This window comes from Nansenia antarctica (assembly GCF_963989245.1).
Source record: "Nansenia antarctica genome assembly, chromosome: 1".
Classification (NCBI taxonomy): domain Eukaryota; kingdom Metazoa; phylum Chordata; class Actinopteri; order Argentiniformes; family Microstomatidae; genus Nansenia; species Nansenia antarctica.
The window spans coordinates 66,933,688-66,952,968 of NC_137674.1; the positions used below are offsets into that span (position 1 = coordinate 66,933,688).

Here is a 19,281-nt window from a genome sequence, read left to right on the forward strand (position 1 = left end):
AGTACGTGGTGCTCTGGGGACTTGGCCTAATTGCGTGAATTTTCATTCTGCCTTTAAATCTAGATGGAATACCTGTACATGGTCATTAATGGTCTATGGATACCAAAATGTAATGTAGGCTAGGCACACATTTCTTCTAAATTGGTCATCAACCTAAAAACAGTTCAACAATTGCCTCTCATACAAAGAGCATCTGTTTCCTGACCTGTTCAAAATCTGGCCTGTGCCAAGATGTCGGATCAATGCCACACTGATACAATCACTATTCAAGTGTTTCTTCCCAAACATTCATATGACGCTGGACTAAGAATATCCAGCAAACAATGAAAACGTCCAACTCACTTTTTATTGCCCAATGCCAGCTGAGCTGAATAAGTAAGGACCCGGGACTAATGGTTGACTCCATAATAGGAAGTATAAGTTCAAACATTTAAATAACACTACAGTACGGGATTATCTGCCACTGGATCTACCCACTCAAACACTTTGTATCTGTCTTATTCCCTCCCTAAAGCAATTTAATAAACAACAGCTCCATTTCACCCTGAAATAATATCAGTCAGCCAGATCGCTGCCTGGGGGATCCCTGATGGTCTTATAAACATATTAAAATCTGAGATAAGCAATAAGGCAGACCAGGTAGGATCTATCTATCTAAATTGAGATTAAAGAGCACTTTGCTTTTAAAGGGCACTCCGGATTTTTTGGGTTCTTTCTAAGAATACTGTTAATCATACCAGGAAGGAATGATACATACAGGAAACACCGTGGCAGCCGTGGGTTTGATGTTCACACAACTGTTCACTGATGAGGACATGAATGAGCACTTGAAACCATGTTAAACCATTGTATCCAACTCTAAGAATGGATGTCACAGGATATTTCTAACCCTTTGTTTGGCTATTAACAGGAACAAATCTGGAGTGCAAATAAAGAAACCGAGCATCCTCCCTTTACAACCGATTTGGGAAACTCTAGTCTCTGGGTTGAGGAACGGTTGTGGATGGAGACAAGACACAGAGGTCACCTGGTAAAGCAGACCTGTTCAGTGACAGTCACAGGCATGTCTGGTATGGGTTTGAATGTATATGTGTACAACAGAGAGTCTTTCAATGTGTTCATTGTACTAACTTCTACACAGGCTGGCTATGGCTGACATCTCAAACCGTTCATGACCTCCTCCAGAATGCTGATGTCAGCTGTGTTTGGGTTATGGGGCTGTTACAACAGATAGCGGATTAGATTTGAGTGCAGATTTAATTTCAACATTCAACGTTCAAATACATTAAAACATTTATTATAAAAAAAGATCATCCATGTTATATGTGATCCAATCTCAAATCCTGTTGAGATTAGGTAATAGAAAAGTAAATCCATTAATCTAAAAGGTGGTGATAACAGATGGCAATCCAACAAAAGAGCTAATCATAAAGCCATTCATGTAAAACAATAAAATACAAAAAATAAACAGAATAAATAAATCGTCACACTGCTAATGAATGCATTTCAAAATGCAAAGTCTGTTCCAGAATCCCTCTAGTCCATAGAAATTGTCGACAGTCACACAGGAGTCTGATGTGTGGATATCTGACAAATGACTTCCTGTGTCATCTGACTCCTAGTGAGGTCAACAAACCCCATAAACCTGTTGCCCAGGGTCATGGTCACTATTTCCAAGTCTGTCACTATTTCCAGTTGTCCACTCTGTGGTTCTCGGCTCCATGGGTGGGCTTGGGTGGACAAGCTCTGGCTGAATGGGGATATCCTTCTCTGGTGGCGACGGAGGCTTCTGGGGCCGACACAGCTTCCTCCAGCAGAACCGCAGCACTGAGGGGTTGAGGATGATGAAGACCCAGGGGTCGATGATGGAGTTGAAGGACAACAGGCGAAGAGCAAACAGATCAGCCGCCGGGCGTTCCTCTGTCCTGCCTGTGAAGTTGACATACACACGAATCTACAGGGAGACACAAAGTTGTGTCAACAAAATTGGGTTTGTGTCATTTATTTGTATACATTTGATTACAGTAAATATTGGGGTTGTGGTTATAATTTAAAAGTTGTGGGAACACAGAACAGGAAAATAGATTAGAACACATTTTCCATATTCAAAGGCCACCATTGTCAATAGCCTTGCTTTTAGAGTTTGAAGGGCTTGGTAAGGGCTTAGTAAGTCACATTTTCTTGTGACTTGTAAAGATTGTATTGTGATGAGTTGTTTTGTTTATACCTGACACTCACTGTATCCGTCTGCCAGTAAAGCCAGAAGCCAGAAAAGTTTTTATTTTTATTTTATTTAAATAACTTTTGAGGTATTACTACCACTGTTTTTGCCATACAGCTGACCCTATTGCAAGAGGATGATAACCACAGCAGTGGTTTTATACTTTCCCTTACTTTTCATATGTTAAATAAGATTCGGTTCAGGTGATCACCTAATCAGTACCTCACTAAATAGAATGAGGTGTGCCTGTGTTGGAATTCAACAGACACTGGAATGGCTGGAATGGCTGCCATACGTATAGAGATGATGATTTTTTTTAAATTGGAGTGGTCCTTCATTTTTTCCAGAGCTGTATATATATATATATATATATAAAGAATTTTACCTTTTTGGGTATAAATAAGTAGTAAGTGGAAGCGGCCTGTGTCTCAATCAACATGTTGACCAACACAAGACAAACATGTCAAGACATCAACATGTTGACCAACGCAAATGCTCTTACCACCAAAGGAAGCGAGAAAATGACAAAAGCCACCGTTATGAAGGCTAAAAGCAGAAGAAGCTCCACTTCCTCCGACATCGAGAAGGACCTTCGGTACATCCTTGACCGGCGCATGGCTCCCCCGCGGTGCGCTTTCACCGCTTTGTGTCTCCGGTGCATCGACATCAAGTGACAGATGACAGATACGTTACAGAACACAGTGCACAAAGTCATACAGAGCGTTAAGGACGCGTACAGACCAGCGTACACCTTGCCTCTGTGACCCATAGGGCTCATGTCAAAGAAGCACCACGTTCCCGGACAATATTGTACGAACTCTCCAAGGCCCATGAAAGGAGTCACGCAGAATACGAGGCAGAACACGTATATGAGCGGGATGGTGATGTAGCCGCAGCGCTGGTTCAGGTGCCGCTCGTAAAAGTACGGATGTCCGATGGAGAAATATCGCTCCAGAGCCATGGCGCACAGGATGGCCAAAGTGGCGAGGCTTAAAAAAGTCATGCTGAACCCAAAGTATGCGCACACTGCTCCGCTGTCGCTCATACCGACCAAGGTCTGGTTGTGGGTGTAAGAAGCTAGAACAAGAGGACTGACAGAGATGGTCCCCAGTAAATCCGTCATGACAAGCGCCGTCACCAGGATGTGGAACAGCGATGGACTCTGCCTCCTGCGCCGCATCTCCAACAGGACCAAAGCGATCAGATTCCCCACGACTCCGAGAGAAAACATGACCGCGGACGCGGTGGGCTGCCCGGACTCCACAGTGAGTCTGCGATGGCAGTTAGGATCATCAATTGTAGATTCCATAAGTACTTATCTACTTATAAGAAGGACCACTAAAAGCGATATCTGACTAGTGACAACTGATAGCTGACTGGACTTGACCAGTTTTCATGCACACTAGAGCGCAGGATGTCGAAATGTCCGCGTCAAAGAATCGCCCATGTTGTCTCGATATGTGACCAATATCAGCCAATCTGCTGCTGCACCCCCCGCAATAGCAGGGGGAGAGCGACCACGCTGAAGCTGTAGAGAGTGATGTCGTCACTACACTCAACTTTACGCACGAGTGAGTCACGATGAGTTTAGGGAATTTACGCACATGTCGACGAGTGGAATGATGTAACTTTCACTTCAATAACAGTTTCAATTCAATAAAGACATGACGAGAAACATTACAAGTGTTTGTGTCTATTATCCGTCATATTAGGCTATTGTGCAATTAAACATTTTAATTCGGCTTGTGATTAACTGGGCATTACTTAGGGATGCGTTTTATTTTAATAAATGGCAGAATTATTTACAAGAAGTTAACAAATTGTAGCCTATACTTACCAAGTCATTAACAGCACCAGAGGTGATGGAACTGTAAAACCCTCACATGGAGAAGGCGCCTCCAAGTGGCGACCGTCCTACAGGCAGTTTACTCACTGTTAGCATGTCTATCTGACTACAACATTAATGTCACGTTTGCGTGCTTAGATTACTTTAAAACCTTGAAAATATCTACCTTTTACAGCTAAACATTTTAGAGGCATATTCAGAGTCCACTATTTCATCTCAACCTACACTTATCAGATGATAAACCTTCAAGCATGTTTGTTGTCACCCTGGTCTGTGGGAAGTGGCTTGGAACCTTTTATAGACTTTAAATTACCGCCTTGTCTTAAGTTAGTGTTGACTACTGTACTGCAGCACTGAGGACCGTAGCCTACTGTTATTCACTTGGTCGCGCAATGAGGATATGGGAGACATTCTCGATATTACTTTTTAACTACAATGTCATCACTGCTCTTCAAAGGTATATGTTTCCTTATGGGATACAGGTCGGTGATTCCACTCTGCCCGACGGTGACGATGAGGTATCCGAATTCCTGTGGCTTGAAAAGTGTTTATTTTTCTATGACACCCAGTACAATGGGATTCATGTAAGTAAGTATCTCATTTCTATTATTGTTTTTTTTACATAGCCTATGCAGTGAGTGTCATACTAGTGGTGGTTATCCACAATGAATATGTACTTTTACACAATTTACACAATGGAGTTATGCTCTTCTTTATGTTGTTTGTGGACAACAATTATTGTAAATATTATCGATTGTGATTATTATGCCTCAGTGTATATAGGAGTCTCCCCTCTCTCTTTTTTTAGATATCCACCAATGGGATACTCTGTATGCAGCCCCCTCCACAAGAGGATGCATATGTGGACATTCCTTTCCCTCTGGGCTTCCCTGTCATTGCACCCTTCCTGGCTGATATAGACACCAGCCGGGGGAGAGGGGCTGTGTACTACCGTATAGAGGCGTCTGTGAACATACTAACTCAGGTGTCTGAGGCGGTGCAGAGGGGTTTCCCAAACACCAGCTTCATGCCGACCTACACAGTGATCGCCACCTGGCAGAGTGTGGGCCGTTACCAGGAAAGCTCCTCTGATAGGGTGAGAGATCTGCCAGATATCGCCATCTCAGATCAGATCAGATAGATTCCAAATCTGTATTGTGGATACAATGAGGATCATGTAGTATCACAAGAGAGGGTTAACACACGTGGACGTGTATGGCTTACTGCAGACCAGGAGAGGCTGGTGGAGGTAGAAGTCGGGCTCATTGTATAATGCATGGACGTACCCCTCATTCCATCCCATTCTCAGATTTCGACCTCCACCAGCCTCTCCTGGAGACTGACAGGGATGATGGGTGAGAGAGAGGAGGGATGACAGGAAGGATGGGTGAGAGAGAGGAGGGATGACATGCAGGATATGTCGACGGACGGAATCGAACGCCACCATGCACCCCGGTGGCGGTGTTTGTATTACTAACAGCTTCTTCCCTCAGGTGAACAACACCTTCCAGGCCCTGTTGGCCTCAGATGACACAGACTCCTACGCCCTATTCCTCTATTCCGAGGAGGGGCTGCAGTTCTTTGGGACGAGGCCTAAGACAGGAACAGGACCGGAGCTGCCAGCCAGGGTGGGCTTCAGCAGGGGCTGGATCTCCACCTGGGAGGATCACGACTACATTCTCCCAGAGCAGAGCATCAAGAACCTTCACCGGTCAGTCTGTTAGTCTGCCAGTCTGTCAGTCAGTCTGTCTGTCAGTCTGTCTGTCTGTCTGTCTGTCAGTGTGTCTTGACAGTCTGTCAGTCTGTCCACCACGACACAACCATTTCCGTTCCAATTCAACGCTACAATGTCTAGTTTCACCGTTAGTACAGATGTACGATAACCTTGTTTTCATTGTTGTTGACGTGAGTTTGTGTCCCCTTTCTTTCCTTAGGCAGGGGAACACGGGGGTAGAAGGGCAGTGGCTGTTTCACATCGGCAGCCGGTCTTCCCTCCAGACCATCGTCCCTGCTGCGATGAAACCCTCAGGCTCCCAGAGGGAGAGGGTGAGACCCTCAGGCTCTCAGAAGGAGAGGGTGAGACCCTCAGGCTCTCAGAAGGAGAGGGTGAGACCCTCAGGCTCCCAGAAGAAGAGGGTGAGACCCTCAGGCTCCCAGAAGGAGAGGGTGAGACCCTCAGGCTCCCAGAGGGTGAGGGTGAGACCCTCAGGCTCCCAGAAGAAGAGGGTGAGACCCTCAGGCTCCCAGAAGGAGAGGGTGAGACCCTCAGGCTCTCAGAAGGAGAGGGTGAGACCCTCAGGCTCCCAGAAGAAGAGGGTGAGACCCTCAGGCTCCCAGAAGGAGAGGGTGAGACCCTCAGGCTCTCAGAAGGAGAGGGAGCCGTCTGGCACTGAGAGCCCAGGACCCAGCCCAGAGGCAGACCAGGAGGAAGACCATGTCTCCATTCTCTCTGACAGTAACTCCCACTCTGTCCTAAACGTCCCCACGGTCCTCCCAAAGGCAACAGCCCTCACCCGCAACTCCCCCTCCATCCAACCCTTTCCAACATCAGCCCCCGCCCCACTACAGCCCCCCCCGCCCCCCTCCGGAGGCCCCCCCAGCCCCGGGGAGACATGTGGGCAGCTCCTGCCACTCTGCTCCCAGGATGCTTACTGCACAGACCACCCCCCTGGCCCCCCCGGCCCCCCCTCCGCCTGCTGCCACTGCCGCTCCGGTTTCTACGGCAACGGAAAACAGTGCCTACCGCAGGGTGAGTCTGGAAACTGGAATGGAAATGAGATTAGATTATTAGAATTAGAATATTAGATTATACAAGGTGAACGTGTGTGTGTGTGTGTGTGTATGTATGAGAGTTCTTTGGTTGACCCTACTGATAAAGGAAGCATGGTGTGATAGGGTAAACTAATCTGTGTGTGTGTGTGTGTGTGTCTGTGTGTGTGCCCCCGGCCTCTCAGGCGTCCCCCAGCGTCTGAACGGGCAGGTGAGTGGCCAGGTGTCTGTGGGGGGGGCGGAGGTGCAGCTGGACAGGGTGAGTCTCCATGGTTACGCCGTGGTGGGTGACGGCCGCACCCACGTGTCCCTCAGCCCGGTGCCAGAGCAGGCAGGCTGGGCCCTGATGACCGTCAGCCCCCTGGTCAGCCTCTTCAGCTGGCTGTTCTCCCTGGAGCTCCACGGACACAAGAACGGCTTCAGTATCGCCGGTAGGCAGATGCAGACAATATAGTGACACGTTCTAGTCTTTTGGTCCGCATGTCAGCAACCAATCAAAATGTTCAGACTTTTCATTTGAAACACAGAACTACGTTTCAACGTTGTTGAGAATCACAACACAAACTCGCTAGTCAAGCCAAAATAATGCAACGCAATGGATTGGGTGAGTAATCCCCCCACTGCTACCTAGTTAACTATAACACTACATTACATTGTTAGCAGGCTCACAAAACAAGCTGTGTTAGTTGACTAGCGAGTGTGTCATTGATTTTCAACAACGTGGAAATGTATTCACATAGTTCGGATCATTACATCAGATCCCGACATGAGGACCAAATGATCAGACTGTGTCACACATCAGCATGTCATAGATCTACTGTATTTAAATCCTATGACGTAAAGAAATAATCTGTGTTATTGATCTTCTTTTGCGTCTGGAAGGTGCTGAGTTCACACACCACACAGAGATGACCTTCTACCCTGGTAAACAGAACCTCACGGTGACCCACAAAGCCCAGGGCCTGGACTCCTTCCACTGTCTCTGGGTTGAGACGTTTATCAGCGGAGCGGTGCCTGACCTCCTCCCTGGCGCCACGGTGCAGCTCGAACCCTACAAGGAGACGTACCAGTTCAACCACTCAGGTGAACCACTCATGGTAGCTAGCTACCGTTCTGTGATCACATGACAAGTCCGATATCACATGACAAGTCAAATTTCTCACCGATAAGTAACCTGACACAGGGTCAATGGAAAATAGTGTTGGGGTATGAATTTGGTTGTGAACAACAAGAGCATGAATTGAAATGGATTTACATTCAAACGAGTAGAGTGACGTTTGTGCTTGTCTTCCAGCAGTGACCTCGTCGTCGCTGCGAGACTACACTGTCGTGTCCGAAAACGGAGGACTGGAGAAGTTCTCTTACCTGCTGCGTCAGAACGTGACGTTCCAGAGCTGCCCTCACAGCGCAGCCGCCATGCCGGAGTTCCAGCAGCTGAACGTGGAGCGCGTTCTGATCATGTACGCCAAGGAGGGCCACATCCTGAGATACACCATCACCAGCACTGTGGGACCCGTGGGAGGTACAGTGTTTTAGAGGAGAGAAGGTCATTACTGTGTTTTTGATGTCCTATGCACCAACCTCATCAAGGCAATTTCCTGTATGTGCAAATATACTTCTGGTTGTGATTCTGGTTGTGTTCCAGCGGGGCTGCTGGACCCTGCCTGGGTTAACCCCTGCTCTGCTGGAGCCCACCAGTGTGACCCGCTGGCGCTGTGTGTACCCGGGGTGGGGGCAGACTACTACTGCCAGTGTGCCCTGGGATACAGAGGAGATGGACGCCACTGTTTTGGTACCATAATCGTTACTGATCAAAGTTGACCGGAAATAGATCCATATTTTGAAAAAGACGAAAGATTTAAAAAAAGATCCATGGAATATTGTTTTATTTCACAAATACTGTATGTACTCAGGCATTTACTGTATAACTTATCTAACAATAATAATAATAATAATAATAATAATGACCTCAGCTGGGTGTTGCTTGTGTCTCTCGTGGCCAGATGTGGATGAGTGCTCGGAGCTGCTGGACAGCTGTGGTCCCCACTCCCAGTGTGTCAACATGCCAGGCAGCCACCACTGTCGCTGTGACGCCGGCTTTGAGCTGGACCTGGACTGGCACAGCTGTGTAGGTGAGGAGACAGATGACAGATGATATATATATATAAACCCCTCAAAAAAAAATCGGAAAAGCTTTTTTTGTTGATTATTCCTCCTCTTTAATAATACCAATTGGTATTGTATTTTATATAGTTGGAAAGCCTGATTAGTCACCTTTACAACGAGGTACAACTTGTAAGGATCATAAATGGACTGACTTATATAGCGCCTTATTCCAAAGCGCTTTACAACAGCCTCTCATTCACCCATTCACACACCAATGGCGGCAAGCTACCATGCAAGGCGCGGCCCGCTCATTGGGAGCAATTTTGATTTTGAGACAGATGATGATAATATATATATATATACATAAACATGCATGTGCCCTAATCTACACACATGAACATACGTACGTCGGTGGAGGTTGAAACACTAACACTTCCCACCTGAAGGCAAGGCTAGTTTATTTGTATAGCACATTTCATACAATAGGGGCAATTCAAAGTGCTTTATATAAAGCATTTAAAAAATACAGAAAAAGATATGATAGTAAAAAAAAAATGGCAAGAATAGATACATATATATATAGAAAATAAATAGATAAACATTTAACAACATAATAAGACAATGAATAAAAAGATATAGATAAAAGTGTTATTACTGCAACTGTATTCAAGCACTGAACACCTGAACAATCATATTTGTACATATACATACTGTATGTATAAATGCATTGTACATACATCCATATTCTTCTGCCTGTCCTTGTCCCACTGTCCAGACATAGATGAGTGCTACCTCAGGCAGTGCCATCCTCTAGCTTCCTGCTCCAACTCTGAGGGGTCCTTCCGCTGCCAGTGTTGGCCAGGTTACTATGGAGACGGGTTTCTCTGTGACCAATCAGGTGACATGTTTGATCTTTGACAAAAATGACTGAATGCTGAACGGTTCAATGCTTGTCAATCATTACAGAACACAAACGTTTGGCGAGAGCCATCTTTACAGAAACACTGCATCACTAGCAATCAATCAATATTCTAGAAATGTTCTATATTACAATGAGTGAACATGGTGTGTCCTGCTGCCCTGCCCCCCCCCCCCCCCCCAGTGGCCCCTAAGCTCCCGCTGACGCTGTGTGAGCAGCACAGAGACAGCCTGCAGGAGGGGCTGGGGGCCTGGGGGGGGGCGCCCGTGGCGGGGCCCTTCGTGCCCCAGTGTGACGAGGAGGGTCAGTACCTCTCCCTGCAGTGTCACAGCGCCACCCAGCAGTGCTGGTGTGTGGACAGCAGGGGACAGGAGAGAGCAGGCACCAGGACGTCCCCTGGGGAGCCTGCGCTCAGCTGTGACCTCCCAGCAGCCCCTGGTACGTACGCCTAACCCTAACCCTAACGTCTCGACCTTTGGCCTGTTGTTGAACAGTAATAATCACAGTAATAATTAGGGATAATACATTGAAGTTCCGTGGATGTGTTATTACCAGTAAGAGTAGTGTCTTGTCTTATCTTCTCTCTGAAACGCTCCTCTCTCGTCTATAAAAGCCGAGCTGAGCCACAGGTCTATATCTGGGTTAATTATGCAGCGTGTAAGAGCAGAACTATAATCAGACACCCCAAAGGAGCAGTTTTGGTGTTTCCCCTCGCCAACACAAAGAGACCTCATTCATTTGCAAGATAACAAGATAAATCAAACGGCTCACTTTTGCAAATACCGAAGATTATCTACACTACAGTGTTTCTGTGACTTGGAACTGAATTAAACTACACCCAGGTTTATCCTTCATAACAGCATACCTAACACCTCTTTACTGCCTCCCTATCAGCCAATTTGGCACATTGAGAAATAGAATATATCATCACATAATTGTTTTGTGACTTTATGTGACTCAGCCGTCCACACAAGGCAACCGCCCGCCCCCGCAGCAGCCTCCCCCCCCCTCCCTGCAGCAGCCTCCCCCTCCCCTGCAGCCTCCTCTCCCCTGCTGAGCGTGGAGTCTCTGTGTGAGCGCTGGAGGCTGACTCTGGTGGAGCAGTACGGAGGCCAGGCCTCCCCCCAGGACTACCTGCCCCAGTGTGACGCACAGGGACACTTCCTGCCCGCCCAGTGCTACGGAGACAGCCCCTTCTGCTGGTGTGTGGACAGGGAGGGGCGCGAGGTGGTCGGGACGCGCTCCAGCCACGTCGTCAAACCTGCCTGTGAGTCTGTCTGTGTGGGGGGAATGTTATACTTAGGGTATAGGGTGTCTTTAGATTGATTTACTGTAGCGAGGCCTGTAGATTAGTGTAGATGTTCGGATACAGTTTGACTGGATCGTTGTTAAAAGATTACAGTTCGATACCACCAAAGATTACAGCACATAACAGTTCGACAGACAAAAGTGACGATTATGATGCTGTGTAGCTCACTTATCCAGTGTTCCGTTGACACACGTTCATTCATCATTCCACCGGCTCCTCCCATTGGCAGGCCTTCCAACTGTGACCTCAAAGACTCCTCTGCCATTGGTCAGTTCCGGCGTGGCTTCTCCTCTCTCCATTCCAGCCATCATGTATTCTCAGGGCCAGCAGATTGGATCCTTGCCTCTCGACGGACCTGAAGTTATCAAGGAGAAAGCGTCCGTGTTCCTGACCCTGAAGGTATGGATAAGAGACCCTGTCGACATGATAGAGGAGCCCAAAACAATGTCAGTCACATACAATGCCACATGGGACACAGCAATTCTAACCCTACCATTAGAACAGCCATGGGTGGGGTCATTTGACCCTGTGAGTAAAAATATGTTTATATCTTTGCACTCGATCAAATTTCAGGACCCTCCTTTCATGTGCGTTCTACCACCCAATATCCTTACATTTTCCAAATCACATCAGGATAAGCTAGTATAAAGCTATTTTGCTGTTTTTCTGTGTAGGAGGCAGGCTAATTTAGGTGTTAACTAGTGGTCGTTGTGTGTAAGTAGTAGCTTCCAATTGTAAAGACTATAGTCATTTGACCCCCAAGGCACGGCTGTTTAAGTGTTAATTCTAATGATGTGTCCGTGTGTCCACTGCCCCCCCAACACAGGACTCCATAGTGGTTGGGATGGATTATGACTGCCAGGAGAAGCGGCTGTACTGGACAGACCTGGCCAAGCAGACCATCAGCAGGGTCAGACTGGTGGGGGGAGCCAAGCCTGAGACCATCATCAACACAGGTGATGCACAGAGCATACTGGGTGGTACATACTGTACACACACACACACATACACAAACACACATACATGCACACACACACACACACACACACATACGAAAACACACACACACATACGAACACTCACATGCACACATTAACATTATATATATACTGTATATATATATATATATATCATAATATAGTGTGTTTTCTGGTCAGGTCTGATCAATCCAGAGGGCGTGGCGGTGGAGGTGAAGTCCAGAAGGTTGTTCTGGTTGGACAGTGGAACTGACAGGATGGAGGTGTCCAGTCTGGATGGTTCTGACAGGAAGGTTCTGTTTGACTCTGACCTGCTGAACCCCAGAGCCATCGTTGTGGACTCCATCCATGGGTCTGTAGCACACAGCACCTAACCCTAACCCTAACCCTCTAAAACAGGGGTAGGCAATTAATTTTCACAATGGGCCACATGAGAAACCGGGACTATTGTGGAGGGCCGGACCAGTAGGCTGAACTTAATTCTGCTCAATATTACTTGTATCGCTTTATAAAAAGCAGTAAATGATATGGTTTTGACTAGCTGCTTCTGGTAAGAATACATGTTATGATAAGGCTATGAAAATGTGGAGTAGGTGAAATATAGAAGAGCAAGAGGACTCATTTAAACACAGGGAAGTAAATGCAGCTATAGTTTTGACCTTTTGCAACATCAGTTTGTGCCTATTATTTATTAACATTACATACATACAACATTACGAGTCACAGTGTAGTATTTCTACCTTCTGAAATGATGGCTAGGACTGGTGATATCAAGCGAAAGGTTCTTTATATACAAATCTGCTGACATACACTTGTGATCACTTTCTTTTTCAACTTTTTCGGACTTTTATTCTGTAAAAAAAAAAATCTGACTTTTATTCTGAAATTTATTTTTTAGGACTTTTATTCTGAATTTATTTTTTTAGGACTTTTATTCTGAATTTATTTTTTTAGGACTTTTATTCTGAATTATTTTTTTAGGACTTTTATTCTGAAATTATTTTACATTAAACTAAGATAATAAGATGGTTGTCATAATTTTTCATATCTTTATTAATAAGTTATTACAGAAACAGTAAGTGACATTTTCCGAGAGCGAAATCTGTTGTGGTATTTAAAAATGGCGGTAAAGGGTGAACTCTGAACATGGGACTACGATGTTGTGACGATTTCCATTGACCAATCAACGGTCTGCAGCGTCACACGTCACACACAGCCTGGCAAAAAGTACCTCTCGCTCCCCCTCTGAAACGAGAACTAAAACGGCCCGGCTCGGCCCGGCTCGGTTGCCAGTGGAGATAGCAAAACAAACCGGCCATGTACGGCACTGGTCGGCACCGTAGTGGAAAAGCGCCATAACATAGTCACGCACGCACATACGTAAATTTAAAATAAAATTGTCGCCTTCAAAATAAAAGCAATGCAATTGTACTGGACGCATTGCCTACACTTATTTACATAAGTACAATGCCCTGGGGCCTCATTTATAGAAAGTACTCAGTGATTTATACAATTTCAACGTGAGTCAATTTGACCGTGGAAACGTTCGTAGCTCTACGTCGAGTATTGACCTTGCATACGCACATTACCTACTGGTTATGCGGAGTTATTACAGGCATGTGAGCCGCACTGCCTACTGTAATTCATGCAAGTGGCTCGTAATAAAATTAACGATGTTGTTATCAGCCAAGAAAATGAGTTTAATTCAAGATTTAAAAGGAACTGATGTTTATGATTGTATTTCAGTCTTCCTTTATATCCCTCCGGAGCTGTCTATCTCCCCTTCAACATGCCTAGTGCGTTCCACAACGGACCTTGCCCGGCCACGCGCTAAATTATACTGGATTTTCTCCGGTGTCTGGGAGCCATATAAGAATAAGACCACCTGATAAGAATAAGACCATTATATTATTACAGTATAAGCAGCACTCGAGTTGAGGGGGGGATGGCATCCCCCCAGAAATTAAAACAGTCAAAATCGTCCCCCTCTTTCGTCCCCCTCTTTCCATACTTGTCATACATGTCATTTTATCAATGAACGTGGTATTACTGCTATTTCAAGGTGCGAGAGGGCACGCACACATGCAATGACATTTTTACCAAGTTACTGACACTGAAGTCACTGACGCTGAGGGGATGCTAAAATTGTCCTCATGATAAAATCCACCACCTCCCCTGATTTTCTTTTACAACTTGAGTACTGAGTATAAGCATGTGCCTGGTTAGTTGTCATGATCAAACGTTACAAATGCAACTTACCGAGAAGCCACCCTTCTCTGCCCTCTCCCGCTTCCAGACGAACGCCTACCCTATATTATAGCACTTGTCTTAATTCAGCCGCTATAATTGAGCCGCTATCACAGGCGTTAATACAAACCTCATTCACCTGCGTTCATTTTACCTGCGTTGGTATTTATAGAAGGAAGCACGTACGCAACTTTAAACCATCTCAGCCCGTTTTATAAATAATGCTTACGTCCGTTTAGAAAAATGTGCTTACGTGAAAGTCAAAGATGACGTTCAAGTACTTTTTTATAAATGAGGCCCCAGGTCTGCTCTAAAAGCATAACATATTGATGTTAAATACATGAAATACATAAAACATGTCATTTTTATTTATTTATGTATTTATTTAACCAGGAAAATTCTAATTGAGATTAACAATAGTAACAGTATGAATCATATGAATATGAATCAACCAAAACATCTCCAGCCAGATGTGCCTGCATCCAGTGAGACCAGCTCTGGAGATTCAGGTCATTTTGCAGCTGATTCCCAGCAGAGGGAGCAGCAGACTTTTAAACTCCCTTATTCCCAATTCAGTACAGACTTTATGGACAGATAGTACGAATAAAGCCCAATGCACACGGCCCCGATTTTGTTGCACCGCCGAACATTCGATTCTCAATTCTTACAATTATTTCAATTGGTGTGAATGGAGAATCGAATGTTGTCGTGCGATAAAATCGCATCGCACGCCGTGTGCATTGTCTCATTCAAAACAATGGAATCGAATTCGGCGGTGCGACAAAATTGAGGCCGTGTGCATTGGCCTTTAGTCCTGGGAGTGAAGACAATATCTTCCCTTACTTCATGATATTACCTTCTTTATTCTGGTATTCTGTTATGTCCACAGGAACACTAAATGATTAATAAAGGCTTTAGCATCGGGATGGTGTGGATGAAGGGTGATACTATTCAGGTGTGTGTTATTCTCCTTGTCTGCAGGCTCCTGTACTGGTCTGACTGGGACCGCGATGCCCCTAAGATCGAGATCTCCACTGTGGAGGGGAAAGGCAGGAAGGTTCTGGTGAAGGAGGGTATTGCCCTGCCCAACGCGCTGACCCTTGACCCCACAACTAAACACCTGTGCTGGGCAGATGCAGGTATGGACCTAGAGCCATGCTTTCCAGCTTCTAAATGTAACAGGATCAGCTGTTGACAGCTATTGCATGTCAGAAAACCCAAATGTGTGTTTTTTATTTAGTACTGTATCGGTTCTGACACTTAAGGCACCAAGAAAGTGGAGTGTATCACAGCGGACGGGACGCGAAGGAGAGAGATCCACCGTCATCTTGACTACCCCTTCAGCCTAGCCTTCCATGGGGACAACATCTACTACACAGACTGGGAGAGGTACGTTGTCCTCATGTCTCACAGACAGGAACTGTGTCTCTGATTGGATGGTGGAGACAGACTCCCTCAGATCAAGTACCAGCGCTATTATCTATCTGATTTCTCTCTCAGGGATGGGATTGTTATACTGAATAAAGACAACAGCAATCTGACAGACGAGTATTTACCAAGGCGGAGGTCTCCCCTGTTTGGAATAACAGTCGTCCCATCTCGCTGTCCGTCAGGTAAGGTTGCCAAGACCCCAAACAGTGTTTGTGAAAAGATATATATCGCAGTCGAAGGTAGCTTGTTTTTAATGCAGTATGTTTGTTGTTTTTGACTAAATAATAGAATCCTATTCTCTTATGCAGGTAAACTTTAAGGAGGCCCATTCTGGTTGGGTTTGGAGTCTGGGGAGAAGACACACAAGCTGACATTCAGAGGTTACTGTTCCAAATGAACTGTTTGATATAGAAAAAAATGAATACCTTATTAATACACTATCTGTGTATGATAGTGTTATGTGTGTTTGCTGTTCTGTATTGTCTGTATTGATAATAAAATCTTTGATGCGAAGAGAAGAATTTGGTCTGCTATTGCAGACATTATCTGGTAGATGGCGCTGTGAGTCAGGTCATTGACAATTCCAAAACGGAAAAGGCTGCTCAGTCCTCAGGGATGATGATCCTCCTGAGCTAACTAACATGAAAGCCAGGAACAGAAGTGTGAATATATTATAGTGACTGTGGCAATAGCACAAAATTAAAAAAAACAAGATAAAGATACTGTAGACAACTCAAAGAGAGGTAGTGATTGCTGGAGGGTGACCTAGCTAGCTGCAGGGTGACCGAGCTACCATGCCATATCCATTAGGATCCTCCTCCCTGCGTCTGCTTATGTGGCTAATCTGACATGTTGTGTATCTGAGACCACAAGGCTGGAAGGCAAACAGAAATTCCAATAAACGTGGTAGCACTTAATAACTACTCTTATTCTGATCTCTCTCAGTGCTTTTCACTCACCCAGAAACAGAAGCCACATAATTCACAGCAATTAAAGAACCTCAGTGCTAGGGGGAGGAGGTGTCTCCCCCCCCTCTCGTTTTCTCTCTCTCTCTCCCCCCCCCCTCTCTCTCGCTCTCTCTCTCTCTCTACCTCTCTCTCTCTCCCACCCCCCCTCTCTCTCTCTCTCATCAGTACTGGGGTAATACCAGTACAAGGCGTTCTCTGTGTGATCTGAACCTCCATATCAGTGCCTATTAGCAGGTCCTTGACTGAAGGAAGGAAGCACGTCATGACATGGCCAGGCCATTGTGAGTCTTAACTAAAAACATGAAGCGTTGTCCTCCCTCCCCCTCTGCCTGCATATACAAACACACAGGTGATCTGCAGGTCTTAGGTGACCAGGTGTCCAGGTTTACAGTTAACCTGCCTGAGCCCTTTACAGGACAGCTGGGGACGAGGGATGGCACTTACTGTGATGCACTCTGTGTCCCGAGGAGTAAAGACAAGGTCTGGAAACGTCCCTGAGCTCTATTTTAGGCAGATCTGTTATTCGTCCTCGATGCGAGTTGACGGCGACTGTATCCCAACGTTCATGAAGAAGCATGTTGTTCCATTGCAATAATTACATGTGGTTATGTAATAACTCTGTGCTATGCTAAGTAGGGAAGAGAATAGCCCACAAGTCCAGTCTGTGAATGGAAAAGGAGGACTTTTTTCAGGCCAAAATGACTGGTATTTACATACCTCATCCCAAATGTGCTTACAGCTCCAGTCCCCATACGCCACAATATCATTACATGATTGTATATGTTGAGCTTCCCCCGGCATAACAAAAATAGATTTGACTCTGGGACTGTAGGAAGAGAAACAACTTTTTTTGTTTGGTTTTGTGGCACTTGTTTTAGGACAACCTTGAAGCAGAACAGGTTTGAAAATGGTAGGTTTCAATACTTGTTTACTTTCATACGTCATAGCATAGCATAGCATACTCTTGTTTTCCTTTATAACACATTTAGTATATCCATCTATCCAGGAGCCCTATCTGATATCTCTCTACATTAAAACAAATATTCATGCAAAAAGTCGATGGGTAATTCTATAGTCTTGCAGTTACATATCTCTCTGTATACGCATGAAAATAGCTCGTATAAACGCATCAGTTTAGGGGGTTTGGGAATGCAATCAGGCCACAGGCTAGGTTCCTGTAAACGAGGGGAACTGATATCCCTAAAACAAACACGTTGGCTTTTCTAAAGACACGACGACTGCCAAGACACAGCGAGGTCCAGCCACTGACCGCGAGGACACCAGACCTCCCAGCCTCTCCCTCGGCTAAAACCCACCACCGCCACCCACCCCCACCACCCCCCACCACTCCCGCCTGCCTCTGGCCAGGAGGGGAGAGAGAGAATGGGCCTGCTACCCTGACTGCCCTGGGAGTGTGATGACCACAGGAGAAACTCCACCACAGTTCAGGGAGTTCAGCCAAACGTTGAGTTGCTCAACACGGTGGTTGTCACACACTCTGCAGGGGTGGGCGGGGGCTTGAACCGGGTCACACTCTGCAGGGGTGGGCGGGGCTTGAACCGGGTCACACTCTGCAGGGGTGGGCGGGGCTTGAACCGGGTCACACTCTGCAGGGGCGGGCAGGGGCTTGAACCGGGTCACACTCTGCAGGGGCGGGCGGGGCTTGAACCTGGTCACACTCTGCAGGGGCGGGCAGGGGCTTGAACCTGGTCACGGAGGTTGAACACTCACAGGACCGCACCACTGAATAGTCATGAGCTGAGGGTGATCACTTAAGAGCTGATTGTTTTCTTTGTTGTTGTTTTTTACGACATGCTGTCCAATGTTGGTTTTAGCCTTAAGCTCTGGATAAGAGTGTGTGTGTGTGTGTGTGTGTGTGAGTGTGTGTGTGTGAGTGTGTGTGTGTGTGTGTGTGTGTGTGTGTGTGTGTGTGTGTGTGTGTGTGTGTGTGTGAGTGTGTGTGTGTGTGTGTGTGTGTGTGTGTCGGGGGGGGGGGGGGTTAAAGCCACAGTGACCCAAGCCTAGCTACAGGGTTGACCCCAGGACATTGCCTGAGCTGAGCAGACTTCCAGACCATCACAAGACTGACCTTTGACCTTGCCGACTACTCCTGACCTCATGGGAGTGAGATGGGGAGGGAGGGGAGGCTTTATGCTGTTGACGCCTCCGGCACATTCTCCTGTGGTGATGATGGTTTGTGTGTTGTTGCTGTTGTTGCTTTTTCTAAACTGTATTTGTATAGTTGAAATGTATTCCCATCATCTTTATACTGTACAGAGGGGACAGGTATCCTAATGCATTGCTTTCAGTGTGGGTCAGATGAACTAGATGTACTGTATATCTTTTCACCTGATCTCAGATTTCGCTGCAATCCTTCCATGACAGCTCCTCAGATAACCATGGAGGTGGTGCCAGATAGCATGTTTGAACTGGAGAGGCCTTCTTGCGAGACACAGAGTCTGGTCCATCTGAGGCCATGCAGTGTGTG

At 46.1% G+C, this 19,281-nt stretch overlaps 2 protein-coding genes across 2 annotated transcripts; one reads left to right on the top strand and one right to left on the bottom strand.

Annotated features, from left to right (window-relative positions):
- Window positions 1–1,627: 1,627 nt before the first annotated feature.
- ptger2b (prostaglandin E receptor 2b (subtype EP2)) lies at window positions 1,628–3,530 on the bottom strand (the record flags this gene model as incomplete). The annotated part of the gene is made up of 2 exons (XM_080525210.1): window positions 1,628–1,954; window positions 2,724–3,530. The coding sequence occupies 2 exons, from the start codon at window positions 3,528–3,530 to the stop codon at window positions 1,628–1,630; spliced, it is 1,134 nt and encodes a 377-aa protein (XP_080381336.1).
- A 998-nt stretch (window positions 3,531–4,528) lies between these two features.
- On the top strand, window positions 4,529–18,102 carry nid2b (nidogen 2b (osteonidogen); the record flags this gene model as incomplete). The annotated part of the gene is given in 17 exon segments (XM_080525220.1): window positions 4,529–4,651; window positions 4,876–5,163; window positions 5,548–5,564; window positions 5,566–5,778; window positions 6,002–6,816; window positions 7,022–7,267; window positions 7,719–7,919; window positions 8,131–8,358; window positions 8,482–8,628; window positions 8,840–8,968; window positions 10,045–10,299; window positions 10,901–11,128; window positions 11,475–11,569; window positions 11,997–12,126; window positions 12,343–12,499; window positions 15,376–15,533; window positions 18,023–18,102. Coding segments are annotated over 17 exon segments (3,510 nt in total).
- Between the last annotated feature and the right edge of the window lie 1,179 nt (window positions 18,103–19,281).